The 15,732-nt window shown below is 44.9% G+C and overlaps 1 protein-coding gene across 2 annotated transcripts; it reads right to left on the bottom strand.

The window, feature by feature from the left end:
* Window positions 1–1,296: 1,296 nt before the first annotated feature.
* On the bottom strand, window positions 1,297–15,172 carry LOC133131323 (uncharacterized). 2 transcript variants are annotated; one of them, XM_061246627.1, is made up of 6 exons: window positions 15,068–15,172; window positions 12,256–12,328; window positions 11,281–11,610; window positions 5,149–5,469; window positions 3,817–4,110; window positions 1,297–2,350 (listed from the first exon to the last, which is right to left on the bottom strand). In XM_061246627.1, exons 2-6 carry the CDS (start codon window positions 12,296–12,298, stop codon window positions 2,232–2,234), a joined length of 1,107 nt encoding a protein of 368 aa, XP_061102611.1. In that variant the 5' UTR covers window positions 12,299–12,328; window positions 15,068–15,172; the 3' UTR covers window positions 1,297–2,231. The 2 variants fall into 2 exon arrangements, with proteins under 2 accessions (XP_061102611.1, XP_061102610.1); XM_061246626.1 differs by lacking the exon at window positions 15,068–15,172 and having other exon boundaries at window positions 12,256–12,481.
* Window positions 15,173–15,732: the final 560 nt, after the last annotated feature.

Raw genomic sequence — 15,732 nt, 5'->3', positions numbered from 1 at the left:
GTCGCATGTCTTTCGCTCCCATTCTCCCTGTCTCTCTATACTATACTGTCCAAAAAAGCTGAAAAAGGCCTAAAAAATATCTTTAAAAAAAAAACAACAACAATATCAAGGGGGAATACATAGTGGAAGAAGACAACCGTTTTGTATCCCACCAATTCTGGGTGAGCAAATTCATTTGAACTATGAACTATATTGAACTTTCCAGTCGTCTGCCACAGACAGAAACTGTTCGGCGCAGGCATCCGCAGTGTGCCTGGTGACCGTCTCGGTCACATGGTTAAAGCAAATGACTGAAGCTTCCACTTACTGTCACTAATGTGTGCAGTCATGCCGAGGTAATTCTGATTGCTCACCGAGGTCCAATGATCCCCTGTCAGGGCAATATATTCAGCCTTCGCCAACACACCAGCTTTAGTAGTCTTCTCGGCGTCGTATAGCTGATGGATTTTTGACACAATTGTGCCTCTCGATGGCGGCTTGTAAGTTGTGTCGGTGGACGCAATCTGCAACGCCTCCCTTAACCCCCTGTCCTCGACCACCGAAACTGGCCTGCAGTCCATTGCAACCCATTTTGCGAGTGAGTTGGTCAATCGGTCACTACTAGACTTGCTCAGGTGGCGTCTGAACGCCTCCTCCAGTGTGGCTTGACGAGCCTGGTTGCTAACGCTAGCATCAGTCGCTGAGCGGACCACCGAGCTCACTGCTATGTGTTTTGCGTTGAGGTGATATTTTAGGCTCGAGTTACTCCGATGGTACGCGAATTCCTTGCTGCACAAATTGCACAGAACCGTACTCCTGTCAACAGTTCCATCCGGCCGTTTTTTGAATGTATATTCCCCATTCAATACGCCAAGCAACGTGTTCTCATCAGCCTCCATCTTGTTTGCAAAGCTCCTGGCCAGTGACGTACGGGGTCAAGGGCATCACAGCGCATCATTAATTGCGTTAATTTTTTTAACGCGTTATTTACTCTATAATTAATTAATCGAAATTAACGCGTTATTTTGACAGCCCTACTTATTTACTAATATTGCAACCCCTCTGCTCCTGCTACTACTACAAGCCGCCCCCACAAAGCCCACCCAATCCTTGCAAAGCTTCTGGGATTCATTTACTAACAGGTGGGTCTCCTGCATAAATACTATGTCACACTTTTTGGATTTAATGAAAGTTGATATTCTCTTCTTCTTAACCACACCTTGGAGGCCTCTGACATTCCAGCTCATTAACTTTAAGCTAGTTGTACTGCTAATTGACATAACATGATATCATGCAAATTCTGCTGAACCCATACTGACCTAATACATAACATCACCACACAAAAATAAACTAAATAACACACAACAATAAAACTTACACTGGGTGTAACACAATAAACACAATAAAATTACACACAACTAAATTGCGTCTGCAAAACATGACGCTTGAAATACACTCAGCTTGGTCCGTGAAATGCGGTTGGCAATATCAGCTAATTTGCCGTCTGTTGCACTTGTGGTCAGCCGAATAGCCTCTAGTTTGTTGTCGTGGGCCTCAGACTTTTCTAGAATTAGAATTAGAATTAAGTTTTGCGAGCTCTTCGCCCGCTTCTTTTGGGAAGGAACCAACTTTATCAACATGGCCATCAACAATGTTAACGTTAGGTTCAACACGAGGGAATGTTAGCTTCTTCTGGTTAGCTAGATTAGCCACTTCGCTAGGCTTCTCCCCCCCAGATTTAGAGGAGTTTGCGTTGTTTCTAGTGCTATTTGGCATTATTGCACTCTACTTTTTAACAAAATAATTAAAATAGGTTTGGGCTCTTTGTCGAGTTTTGAAGCAAGTTACAAGCGGGGATGGCAGCCATTCTCGTCAACCACGTCACGGGACGTCCATCTGTCACTCTCCCTCTGCCTCAGTCGTTCATTGACCATGGCCAAGACCCCTGCACCTCTTTGCTCTTCTTCTCCTGCACTTCAGTCCGGTCTGAAGGCCCCGTTTCAGACACAGGGAGATGGGGTTCTGTGGGATTCATTTCGGACACAGGGAGATGGGGTTCTGTGGGATCCGTTTTGGACACAGGGAGATGGGGTTCTGTAGGATCCGTTTTGGACAGGAGGGTTTTGGGGGTCAGCAAGCTGGGAGAGAGAGGGCTCAGGGACTTCAGGCTGCTGCAGTTCTGCTGCTGCAGGGTCTTCCACTGCGGCTGGTTGGTATGTGATTCCCTGTACAGCCATTCGTCTGTTAGCCTCTCATCTGTTTTTGCAGTACATCCAGACTGCAAGGCCAATGGAGCCGAAACAACCAAAGACCACTGTCAACACGATCAAATACACTGCTACTGTAGTCTTTCCTGTAGAGGGAGGCAGGCCTAAGAGAGAACATGGAGACAGAGGGCAGATAGAGAACATGGAGACAGAGGGCTCAATTGGGAGAAATGCAGCAGAGCACACAATAAGAATAATAAATAGTCATTCATAGTCATAAATTCATCTCCCAAATGCCAATAATGTAAATATTAAATACAGCTGCACAGCAGCAATGCCGGGTGCTGAACCCCCACCATCAGGCCACACGGTGGCGCTAGAGATCCAGAGTGTCTATGCCGTCATCCATTAACATGCACCTGAATGTGACGATCAGATCAGAGGTCAGAGGTCAGAGGTCACACAGTGCAGGCATGGACCTTTGGGTCAGCCACACATTCAATCTGAAGCAATCTGGAGCAGCAGCTCAAGCACCACACCCTGACCCCAGCTGACCCCAGCTGACCCCAGCTGACCCCAGCTGACCCCAGCCGACCCCAGCGAACCTGCCACTTCTGCCCTGCCTGCGCCAAGAATGGACCTTGCCGGATAATCATCTATATTTGTCATCTGCATAATTATTATTTGCAGAATATATAATTTCATAATTAATGATTGAATTCATTAATTTAATTTATTTCTATATTACATATAATACTACTGTTACGCCCACTGTTTGCACAGTGCTGCCCAGAAGCAGATGGGCTCCCCCTCCTGAGTTCGGATCTGCTCAAGGTTTCTTCCTGTTAGTCAGGAGGTTTTTTTGTGGCCCTAGGCATGTCATTTGTCTGTGGCAGCCATTTTGACTCCGGGGAACAAGGTGCAAGATGGTGCTGCTTCCTGTTGGCATGTGGACTATTGACCCCGCAGGGGCTGCACCAGTGCAAATTCAATCACGTAAAATGCGCAGTTTGTGTTAATGGTTCTCTCATGCTTTCTCTTGTCTGTTTCTCAACATTTATCAGTAGACTAGCGGCTAGTTAGGCAAATTCAACTTTTCAAATTAGTTGATTTCTCACACATTGTAAGGAGAGACGGCTTATAAAAATCAGGCCACGACCAAGCCGAACCAGCAGACCGACTTTCATAGTCCCTCACCCCTCCACCACTCCCTCCAGCCCGGCTTGATATCACGCAAACCTCTGATATCAAGACCCATTCCACTGAGAACGCTCAGCTTCCATCGACTGAGAGCCGCCTCTGCTTCACTCAAACAGGTACATTTCACACAGGTGCCGTCAGCTCTAGTCTGCCTATTGCTAAGGAATGATTTGCCATAGCAGCACACCACACAACCAGACACTTCTGCTAATGCACAAGGGAACTGCATTTGCCTGTGAATATTCGACAGTCCCGGTCCTGGCTGATGCTTCGGCTAGTCGGCCACTGGGGTCAGCCCTAATGTTTGTTGTTATTTTTATTAATTACCCTGTATTTACCCAATGGCTTACAGCACCCAGTGTAATAAGAGAGCACCAGTAAGATGCCATGCCCTGGGTCAGGAGGAACACAATGAGCTTCTCGATGATACCTGAGATTTGTAGAAAGACGATGCTGATGGTCCTGTTGGTCTCAGAATCAGTCACTGTGTAGACCCCGGCATCCTCCGGTGTTACACGCCTCAGCAGAAAGATGTTTTCCTGGCCCAGAACCTCACATCTCTGACCACAGTGCTCCCCATATGTGACTGGGTCTTTGTTAGAGTCGGCCATCAGCACCTCGTCCAGACCAGGGCCTGTGAATGTTACCCTCACTGGGTCTGTGGTACGGAGCCGTATGGAGAGCTCTTCTCCAGCCTTCACTGTGAGGATCTGGGGTGGGTGGTCTGGGAGGGCAGACACATCTTTTACATATTTGCAGGTTTTCATTCTCATGGACATTTGCAGGGAATATGAACACGCTTGTAAAAAAGTACAATATAGGGTAATACAGTCCCCTCCAAAACAGCAAGGACAACCCTTTGTTTTTGCTATACACTGAAGACAATTGAGTTTGAGGTCAAAAGATGTACATGACAGATCCAAATTTCAGCTTTTCAAAAAATGTTTATTAAACAAATGGGAGGCAAGGATGGTGCAGTGGGTAGCACTGCCGCCTCACAGCAAGGAGGTCCTGGGTTCGAATCCCAGTCGGCCGGGGCCTCTCTGTGTGGAGTTTGCATGTTCTCCCCGTGTTTCCCGTGGTTATGAGTGTGAGTGAGTGAGTGGTGTGTGCCCTGCGATGGACTGGCGACCTGTCCAGGGTGTATTCCAGTGACCCTGGTATATAGGCTCCAGCGACCCTGTTCAGGATAAGCGGGTTAAGATAATGGATGGATTTATTAAACACCTTTCGTATCAGACCACCTAATTTTTAGGTGAGCAAATGTATTGGAATATGTGACTGACAGGTATTTCTTGTTGCCCAAATGTGCCCTCTTAGGTTGATTGGTTAAACAATAAATAGTTCTGAATGTCTACTCTTGGTTTTAGTCTTGGGTTTTGCCTGTGAAGACTGCATTTGTGTTAAAAAAAGATAAACCCACATGAAGACTGGAGAGCTGTGGGAGAAAAGCAGCCATTTTGAAGCTTAGAAAAGAGAGGAAATCAGAGCCATTGCACAGGCATTGGGGATAGCATGTACAACAACTTGTCCTGCAAAAGAAGGAAACCACTGGCATGCTGAGCAACAGACATCGAACAGGTCGACCAAGGAAAACAACAGCAGTTGATGAGAGAAACATTTTGAGAGCTGTGAAGAAAATCCCCAAAACATCCATCAGTGACATGACAAACAATCTCCACAGGGCAGGGGTGAAGGCATCTCAATCAACTGTTCGAAGAAGACTTAGAGAGCAGCAAAGACCCTGTAAAGTGTATTTTACCTGTAACATGGAGCCTGGCAGAATCTGGGGTCCCTCTCTCTTTTGGACTGCTGTAGGAGCACTGGTAGTCACCTTGATCTGAAAACTGTGTCTGTTTGATGGTTAGAGACATGTTTCCATGGAGAGCCTGTTCTGGGGAAACTGAAGCTCTGCTCTCGAACCCGGGCCCATAGGTGATGGTGTTGTTATATAGCTGGTAAACCATCTTTCCATCTTTTTTCCAGAGGATATCCAGATCAACAGCATGCGCTCGTTTACTAATGCCCCCATAGCAAGGCAGACTGGCAGACATTCCCACCGCTATGGAAACACTTACTGGGACTGAGAGAGGGAGAGAAAAAAAAAATACAGCAACCAAAAATTACAAAAGGTGATTTTAAAGCCATTTGATTCTGAGCCTGGGTTATTTCCCTGAAAACTGGAATCAAGGATTAATTACCATTTATATTTAAAAGCAGAGTCAAATTAGACCAACAACTACCTAGGCATTTGTGTGAACAGTCATTTGGGAAGGGTTCTATGTCGCATAATAAACACACAGAATGGTGTAGGGGGTGAAGTACATGATATAATTATATCAATGTACACTAAAAACAAATACGCAGTCAAAATCAGAAACAAAAGTACAGAATTCTTCTCTCAGGGGTTGCAGCTTGAGTCCCACTCTGTTCAGCATTTATATCAATGAGTTGGCCACAGTGCTGGAGCAATCTGCAGGACCTGGACTCAATGACACCTTGATGACAAAGCAATACAATTAATTCTCTACGCAAATGACCTGGTTCTGCTGTCGCCCACAGAACATGGACGATGACAGAGCCTGGTTCTGGTAGAGAAGCACTGTCAAACCTGGCCTATGCCAGATTCAATTTAGGAAATAAAACAATAAAACACAGTTAGTTACTTGAGTTTAAAAATAAGATCAACTGGATACAGGAACAGTACAGGAACTGAAGGAGAAAGCACGCAGGGCATTCTACACCATGAAGAAAAATAACTGAAATTTTACTTCTTTTCTTAGGCCTTTAAATTCCCTGAGGAACATAGGTCTTCGATGAGACCCCTCCATCCTGTCCGGTCTTGTGCCCTCCGCTCCAGTTGTTGCCATGCCAGCCCTTCCTCCTTCATCTCCTGTTCTGTGGTTCTTCTCCAGGTGGTTCTAGGTCTTCCTCTCTTCCTCCTGCCTTGTGGGTTTGTGATAGATTTGTTTTGTCTTCTGAGTGTATGACCTATCCAATTCCATTTCCTCCTCCTGATTTGAATTTCTATTGTTTCCGTAGGTTGGCGTCTGAGATGGTGTTGGGCCAGTATATTCCCAGGAGGCATCGTAGGCAGCGGATAATGAATGTCTGTAGTTTGTTGAGAATGTTAGTGGCGGTTAATGAATGTCTGTAGTTTGTTGAGTATGTTAGTGGCGGTTAATGAATGTCTGTAGTTCATTGAGAATGTTAGTGGCGGTTAATGAATGTCTGTAGTTTGTTGAGAATGTTAGTGGCGGTTAATGAATGTCTGTAGTTTGTTGACTGCCAGATGACTGCTCTTACTGCCTGAGCCATGTTGCCCCCAGTGCGCCATCAATTTCCACAGCATCTCCCCATCCACATAGTCAAAGGCCTTTTCAAAATCTATGAAATTGACATAGACAGGGGAGTTTCATTCGATGGATTGTTTGATGATAATCCTGAGGGGGGCTATTTGATCTCCACAGGATCTGTTATTGGTTTTGGTTTTGCATTTATATAGCGCCTTTATCCAAAGCGCTGTACAATTGATGCTTCTCATTCACCCATTCATACACACACTCACACACCGATGGCGATTGGCTGCCATGCAAGGCGCCGACCAGCTCGTCAGGAGCATTCAGGGGTTAGGTGTCTTGCTCAGGGACACTTTGACACAGCCCGGGCGGGGGATTGAACCGGCAACCCTCCAACTGCCAGACTACTGCCTGAGCCATGTCGCCCCGGTTATTCCTGAAGCCAGCCTGGTTTTCCCTCAGTTTCTCCACAACTGCCTTCTGGAGCCTCTCCAGTAGAATGCGGTTGAGCACCTTCCCTCGTGTTGAAAGCAGCATTAGTCCTTGGTAGTTTTTGCACTCCCTAAGGTCCTCTTTCTTAGGAATCTTCACAATGTAGCCATCTCTCCAGTCGGACGGGACACTTTCTTCCTCCCAGATGATTGGCGTGAGATGGTGAAGCATGCTGGGGGAGGTTTCAATATCTGCCTTCGGCTGGTATCTCATCCGGTCCCTCTGCCTTGCCTCCTCTCAAGGCCTTAATGGCTTTCTTGATTTCTGTCTCGGTGGGGGGGTTGCAGTTTATCTCCAACAGGTTATGGCTGGTGGAATTTCTGCTGTCAGTTGAGGAGGCTGCCTATTGAGCAGTGGACTAAAGTGTTCTGTCCACCTCTTAAACTGGTCTTGTGAGGAGTGTCCCCTGTGAGTTTTTAAATGTGTGCTTGTGTTTGTTTGAACTTGCCAATGAGCTTTTTTGTGGTTAAGTAGAGTTCCTTCAGATTGTTTTTTCCTGCTGTTTCCTCTGCCTGTTGTGCTGGATCCTCGATGTACTTCTTGTTCCTTCTGACACTTTTCTTCACTTCTTTGTTTGCTGCTTCATATTCCTTCTGTGCTGTCGCCTTGGTCCCTCTGGAGAATTTTCGTTCAGGGTTCCTAGTCCTTGTCTTCCCATTATTAGTTTGTTGCCATTGTTGTTTCCTCCTATCTTTGCATTCATGTCTCCCATCAAAATCATGATGTCCTTTTCTTTCAAGGCCAGAAGTATATGATATAGTTGGTTGTAAAAGTGTTCCTTGGTTTCAAGGAACAAAAATATAGACTCAATGAACACAACCTGGCCATTGAGACAGGTGGACTCTGGCAGAGCAGGCTGGCCAGAGAGGCCAGGTTGTGCTCACTCTGTAACACTGAAGAGCAGGAGACCGAGTTTCCTCATGAAATGTGACGAATACAGTAAGGCAAGGTCAATGTATTTCCCCAAAATAAAAGAAGTCAGCCCACAATCTGAGACACTGTCAGACACAGAGAGGCTACCATTCCCTCTGGGAGAGAGGAGGGGATGTGGCAGCACAATATAGGGACAGCGAGAAACAATGACACCAGAAAGCAAAATGATTATACATTTACATTACATTTTACATTTTAGTCATTTGGCAGACGCTTTTAATCCAAAGCGACTTACAAGTGCATAGGTTCTACCACAAGTCAAAGCATCACATCCAGAACTAGAAAAATACACCTGGACTGCTGTTCTAAACATATAGTCGTCATCATAAGTGCAATTTTTTTTTTTTTTTTTTTTTTTTTTTTGGGGGGGGTTAGACAGGGATAGGGGTATCAGAAGGGGGGGGCGGGGTAAATCAGGAGGGGGGACTAAGGTAGAGTTTGAAGAGGTGTGTTTTGAGTCTGCGTCGAAATAGGGGGAGGGATTCTGCTGTCCTGACAGTGGTAGGCAAGTTATTCCACCACTGAGGAACCAGAACGGAAAACAGGCGTGAACGTGCAGCTCGACCGCCAGGTGCCCGTAGAGAGGGAATCGTAAGGCGACCAGAGCTGGCAGACCGGAGTGGTCTAGCTGGGGAGTAGGGAGTGATCAGGGATTGTATGTAATGTGGGGCAGTCCCCTTAGCAGCCTGAAATGCCAACACTAGGGCCTTGAATCGGATGCGTGCGGCAATAGGAAGCCAGTGGAGGCCAATGAGAAGCGGGGTGACATGAGCCGACCTGGGCTGACTGGTGATCAAGCGGGCTGCAGCATTCTGGACCAGCTGGAGGGGCTTGATGGCGCACGCTGGGAGACCGGCTAGGAGGGAGTTGCAGTAATCCAGGCGGGAAATGACGAGCGCCTGGACTAGGAGCTGGGTGGCTTTCTCCGTCAGGAGATGACGGATGCGGCGTATATTAGACAGAAAGAACCTGCAGGTTCTGGCAGTGGAGGATACTTGTGGAGCCAGGGAGAGGCAGTTATCAAGAGTCACCCCAAGATTCTTTGCCGTACGGGAGGAGGAAACTACAAAGTCCTCCACAGTCAGTGAGAGGTCGATTGACGGAGAGGACTTAGCAGGGATGTAGAGAAGCTCAGTTTTGGCAAGGTTGAGCTTCAGGTGATGGGAAGTCATCCATGCAGAGATATCAGCCAAGCAGGCAGAGATCTGTGTGGTGATTTGGGTGTCAGGGGGGAAGGAAATGAAGAGTTGGGTGTCATCAGCGTAGGAGTGATAAGAGAAGCCGTGGGAAGAGATAACAGAACCAAGAGACATGGTGTATAGCGAGAAGAGGAGAGGCCCAAGAACCGAGCCCTGCGGGACTCCAGTTCGTAGGGGTTGAGGGTCGGAGAGTGCGCCCCTCCAAGTCACCTGGTAGGAGCGACCAGAGAGGTAGGAGGAAAACCAAGCGAGTGCAGAACCTGTGACACCCATCCCAGACAGCGATGAGAGCAGAATCTCATGGTTGACTGTATCGAAGGCGGCCGACAGGTCGAGGAAGATGAGGACAGAGGAGAGGGATTTTGCTTTAGCAGAGTGGAGTGCCTCAGTGACCGCGAGCAGGGCGGTTTCAGTGGAGTGGCCACTCTTGAAGCCAGACTGGTTGGGGTCATGGAGATTGTTGTGGAGAAGATAAGTGGACAGTTGGGAGCAGACCGCCCGTTCCAGGGTTTTAGCAAGAAAGGGAAGAAGAGAGACAGGCCGGTAGTTGTTCAGGGCAGAGGGATCGAGAGTAGGTTTTTTGAGGAGGGGAGTGACTCTGGCCCTCTTCAGGGAAGAGGGCATGGTGCCGGAAGAGAGGGAGGTGTTGATTAGAGAGGAGAGAAAAGGGAGAATGTCCTCAGATATAGATTGTAGGAGGGGAGAGGGGATGGGGTCAAGAGGACAGGTGGTTGGGCGGTGGGAAGTAAGGAGTTTCAGCGTGTCGGCGTCAGAGAGAGGAGAAAAGGAGGTTAGGGAGTTGGGGAGGGTAGGAGGGTCAGCAGGGGTGGAGGGTTGGGAGAAGGAATTGCGAATAGCATCGACCTTCTTTTCAAAGAAGGAGACAAAGTCATCAGGTGTGAGTGATGAGGGGGGTGGGGGGGGAGGGGGGGCCAGAAGAGAGGAGAAAGTTGAAAACAGTTTGCGGGGATTAGAGGCGGCCGCGTTAATTTTCGAGTGAAAGAAGGAAGATTTAGCTAGAGAGACAGAGGAATGGAAAGATGATAAGAGGGCATGGAAGGAAGCCATATCACTGGGGAGACAGGACCTTTTCCATTTTCTCTCCGCCGCCCGCAGTTCGGTACGGACAGCTCGTAGAGCATCAGAAAGCCAGGGACTGGGGGGGGAGGCCCGAGCTAGTTTGGTGGTGAGGGGACACAGAGAGTCAAAGGAAGATGAGAGGGAGGACATGAGAGTTGTAGCCGCATCATCGGTAGAGAGTCGAGAGAAAGACTCCGCAGATGGTAGGGAGGAGAGGATTGTAGATGAGAGGGTGGAGGAAGACAGGTGGCGTAGGTTCCGTCGACAGGTGACAGTGGATGGTGGGAGAGATGGATGGGTGTTAGAGGAGAGTGGAAGAGAGAAGGAGATGAAGGAGTGGTCAGATATATGGAGTGGTGTTACAGAGAGGTTGGTTGTTGTGCAGCTCCTTGTGAAGATGAGGTCAAGAAGGTTGCCTGCTTTGTGGGTGGGAGGGGAAAGAGTGAGGGTAAGGTCAAAAGAAGAGAGGAGGGAGAGAAAGGTAGACTGGGTGGACTCTGAGTCCACCCAGTCTTGACATTTTTGTGTTCACCTCTACATGTATGATGTCTCCTGAATTGTATTGTTTATTGTAGTTAAATTATTATTGCCTGTTATGTTTGTCAAAGCATTCTTTGATGGAACAATGTGAGTGTACCTTACCATGTCAATAAAAGTCATTTGAAATGGAGAGGGAGAGAGAATATAAGATTTGAACAGGTGAACCATGTTGCTTGGGGTAGATGAATGGCTGGATACAGCCCATGGTTTGTGGGTTTTCTACAGACTGGAATGATCCAGAATAATAATATACATCATCAACAAAAAACATTTTGGGAAATGAAACTGAAATCCATGAGCACCAAAAGAAATTAACCACATTTGCAGGAAAAAAAGGCAATATGCACTTACCAGAAATTTGTAGCTTCACATCTGAAAGAATGGACCCATCCTTGTCCCGGCATTCGTAAATGCCTAGGTCATCATACCTCACAGGACTGAGGACCAGGCTATAGTTTCCTGGCTGCTCCTCACAGATGGACTTCACCCGTTCCTGGAAGCCAGGTCCTGGGGAAATGGATCCATTGTGGAGTTTGGCCACAAGCAGCCAATCAGGGAGCACAGGCTGTTGAAAATACCATTCCACAACCCTATTGGGCTCTCCACTGCAGGGGAGGGTGATGGACTGGCCAACGCGTGCATATAAAAACACTGGGTGGGTTGAACATGTTTGTTGCAGGGCTAGAAGCGGGGAAATGAGAGAAAGTGGGGAAACTGGATGTTCAATCAGATTAAGAGAAAAATCTCACAGTGCTGGGCTTTTCATGCCCAAAGGAAAATAACAAAGTAAATATACCGTGGCCTCCACAATATTTGGGAAAAACATTTTCTGGATTTGTTTCTGTACTTGTCATTGGCATGTACTTTCCCCTCCAAAAGTATTGGAACAGGAAGGTCAATTCCTTTGTTGTTGCTATACACTGAAGACAATTGAGTTTGAGCTCAAAATATATACGAGATCTAAATTTCAGCTTTTATTTCCTAGTATTTTTATCGAGATTTGTTAAACAACTTAGAACATATCACCTTTTGTATCAGAGCACCCAATTTTGATCAAAAGTATTGGAACAAGTGACTGACAGGTGTTTCTCATTGTCCAGATGTGTCCAGTTAAGATTGATAGGTTAAACAATAAATGGTTCTGAGGACACAAATTCTTTACCTAATCTAAATATTTGCAGGCATGTCACAAATTGGAACAAATTGTTTCAGAGACAACTTATTTGCCTGTATTTAGGTAGATCTGATGTTATATTCATTCGCAGGTCAAACATCTTTAAAACCCTTTCATTAATGCAAAATGCAGCACGGCCTGTAGCTACTCACCCAGCAACAGCAGAACGACCATGTGCAAAGCTGCACCCCTCATTTCCGGGTAGGGTAGTCGCTACTAAAATGTCTGCAAAGGTATTTTGAAAGAACAGAAAACTATTATGTAAAATCCCCTTAATTTCCTTTCCGACTATGAAACTATGTACCATTTAGTGTCCAATAAATCAAACAGCAAAATTCGGTAGCTAAACGCCTTGGCTCTACTGACTAGTTCTGCTAATCAGGAAACGTTGACCAAAATGACGATTAGCTTGATCTGCTTTTAGTTTCGCTTTTGGATCCTAGCCCTTCTTTTTTCATTGGCTCAAGCAAGGAGGCGTTCGCTCCTTCGTCGCTGAATCGTTTACTGTGTTAGAAGGCACTGTACAAATATTTTGGCATCAAACTGTTCAGTTTTGGGGTTCACCCAAATGGTTATGTAATGAATAAGACACACATCATTGAAAAGGGGGGAGGAGGGGGGGCGGGGGGTTTGGGGTTAATGTTTCAAAAAGTTCAGTTCCAACCCATTGATGTTTTTCTTCTATACTTCTACACTATAAATTAATCTTCAAATAATTATCACCAAAGCTGTGAAGGGAGTACTATCATTTATCCAGGGTTTTCTTTAGCTAGGCTACAGCATGTGGTCACTAGCTACAATTCTAGTGCACTTTTGGGTTGTCACATTTACTTTGTAACTTTTCATATCAAATATATAGCCTATAGCCGTCTTTGTAATACATATGTCAAATTTCTACAAATGTAGAACTTATTTGGTGACTACAATATATATTCTTTTTTACTGAAAACTGTTTCATGGGGCTGTTTGTCACATAGGGACAGGTTGTCTTTGCCAGTAGAAGTGGAGGGTTTTATTTGTAAAGGGCATTTTTGATACTTGTTGGGTCTGCACAAATGTAAATGTATTTTGAAAATGTGGGTTGGGGCGGCAATAAGACAGGTGTTTGGGTGGGACCATTGTGGGCCCAGGGCTGATGATGTCCCATGGTATTATAGGCTGTTCTGTTCTTGAGGGCGCATAGAGAGGAGGTCACAGTCGAGAGGCTACAACACCATCAGGCCTTGTACAGAACTGTGTTGGAGAAACCTGCAAGGGAGGTCAAGCTTGAGGTAGATAGGAGAGGGGTGCAGTGGCATTTTCTGACCACTAGAGGACTCTCACAGATCACACGATAGTAGTAAGTCTAATATATATGGAAATACTTATCTATCGTTTGATCGATTGCCTGATTTTTGAAGGAAACCAAACATTTGTTTCTATTAATTTGAGAGTTTGATTCCTTTGATGAAAAATTTATTTTAAAAGCATGTTTTATACCCCTTTTCCTTTCTATATCCGGTTGCAATTAATCTAATTTTATTACCAAAATAATTTTGATTTTAAAATGCAAAAGACTAACCAGGGTTGAAAATTAGATCTGGCTCATTTCTGGCTAGAAACAATTCATGTTTTTTAACTATAACAATGTTTGTAAGTATTGTCCCTGACAAATAAACAAATATGCGTATGAGAAATCTGGAAAGCATCCAAACGCTTCTTATGTTGCCTGGTTGTATCACGTAAAAGCCATTTTATCAAGTTTTCTCCATTTCAAAGTGTAACTTGGCTTGAAGCCGTTGATGTTCAACTGAGTTTCAATTGAATTTCTTGATTGCTCACAAAAAAAGCATTTGTTCCTCAAACCATTCAATTTTTGCTGGGAGGGCTGGGGTTAGGGTTTGGCATGGAGGTTTCATCTAACTGTAGATTTTGGAGCATCTAATCAAATGTACTGTAAGTGTCTGGAGTTCATTGACATCCCTGGAACTTTGATTGGAACTGGTTTCTATGGTCAGATGAGACAAAAATAGTTTTTGGCAAAAAACACCAGTGGTGAAAAGCATGGCCATGCAGAGAATAACCTAATCCGACACACATAAACATTCACATAAACATTCACATAAGAAATGCATTCACAAAAATTTTATCCACAGATGCAGGGGCATCACCAAGGTTTGAACACATTTGGGACAAAGTCATATGGGGCTGAGCTGGGAAGGGGCGTTCCATGCATTTTACCTTTACAGGTTAAATTACTGTAATGTTTCACAGTCAGTATGTATAAATATAATAAACAAGGAGCCTGATGATGACAGTAGATTGGACTGAAATTATGTTCCAAAAATGTCATGTATCCATTTAACTCATGTAATCTATGCATACATCAAACAGTAACATGTAATAGTTCCATTTAGAGTTTTCTAACATTCACAAAACAATCTTATAAATTGTGTTCTTTGTAAGAATTTAAGGAATATTTTGCAGTTATAGAATGACAGCTTTGTTTTTGCCAGATGGAGATTTTAAGGAGGGGAAATACGTTGGGAAGTCTGCGTAATGCAATGGGTGCGTACACCGCCACCTAGTGGATGGACAAAAACCTATTTAGGATATTTTTACCCTATTGTTTTTCTGGACCAAATGTTTTCAAATGTAGGCTAATCTCAAACAATCTCATAGATTTCGCACCAAACTAATTTAAACATATCTACTTAATGTAGTAGGTAAGTTAATATTGCCATTTAGTGCTTGCACAGTCTGCAGCAGTAGTTCATAAGGGTCCCCAGAAATGTTTTGGAACCTTAAATAGCTAAATACTTTACATAGCTAACGTAAACAGTAGTTACATAGCTAGCTAAGTACAATGCTAACGATAGCCTAGGTTAGCCTCATCGTCTTCTTGGGATGTGGCGTTAATTAACTTAGTCCCCCACAACTGATACCACTTTTAACTTTATCTTGGCATATGTTTTTTAAATGTACCTTTTCCGTTTGATGAAACACCTTCTTCGATCATCGCGCGGTGTCGAGATGACAATATCAGAGCTAATGCTGCATTCCAGACAACTCGGAAGTCTTTCCGACCTCATACTCGGAAAAGAGCAATAGCAAATCACTCAAAGTCCAAATTCAAATCCATCTACCCCGACTTCACGATAAGGAACCTGTCTGACGTCACACAACAATGGCAGCATCCATGGAGGCACGCATCGTAAATAGTAAACCTTCAACTAAAATCCAACGCAAAGTATTTGTTCCTTCATGACATTTGAATAGAACATACTGTCATATAGTAAAGCCTGTTCTGCGTGTCAATTGATTTGAAACAAAGTTGCCGATGTTATTAGTTAGCTGGTTATGGCAAATGATCTCTGAAAGTTATCTTCTCTGCACAAAAGTTATTTTAGAAAATTGAAAAACAGTGAAACCATTTGTAAACATATAATTTACTGACTTTTCCTCATTAGCGAATAATGTAACTAGACCGGAGAACAGCAGACAGTTCATGTGGTTTATACACTTGCCACATAAACACCACCAGTTTTTCATGTTCAGCCATATTTCTCGTTTACGTTTGGTGTCGTGCACCTGGAACGTTCCATTTACCATCGGAGGTCGGAAATTTCCAAGTTCCGACCTCCGATGGT

The sequence above is a fragment of the Conger conger genome, chromosome 6 (genome assembly GCF_963514075.1).
Source record: "Conger conger chromosome 6, fConCon1.1, whole genome shotgun sequence".
NCBI lineage: Eukaryota > Metazoa > Chordata > Actinopteri > Anguilliformes > Congridae > Conger > Conger conger.
This window is presented reverse-complemented; position numbering and strand designations above follow the sequence as displayed.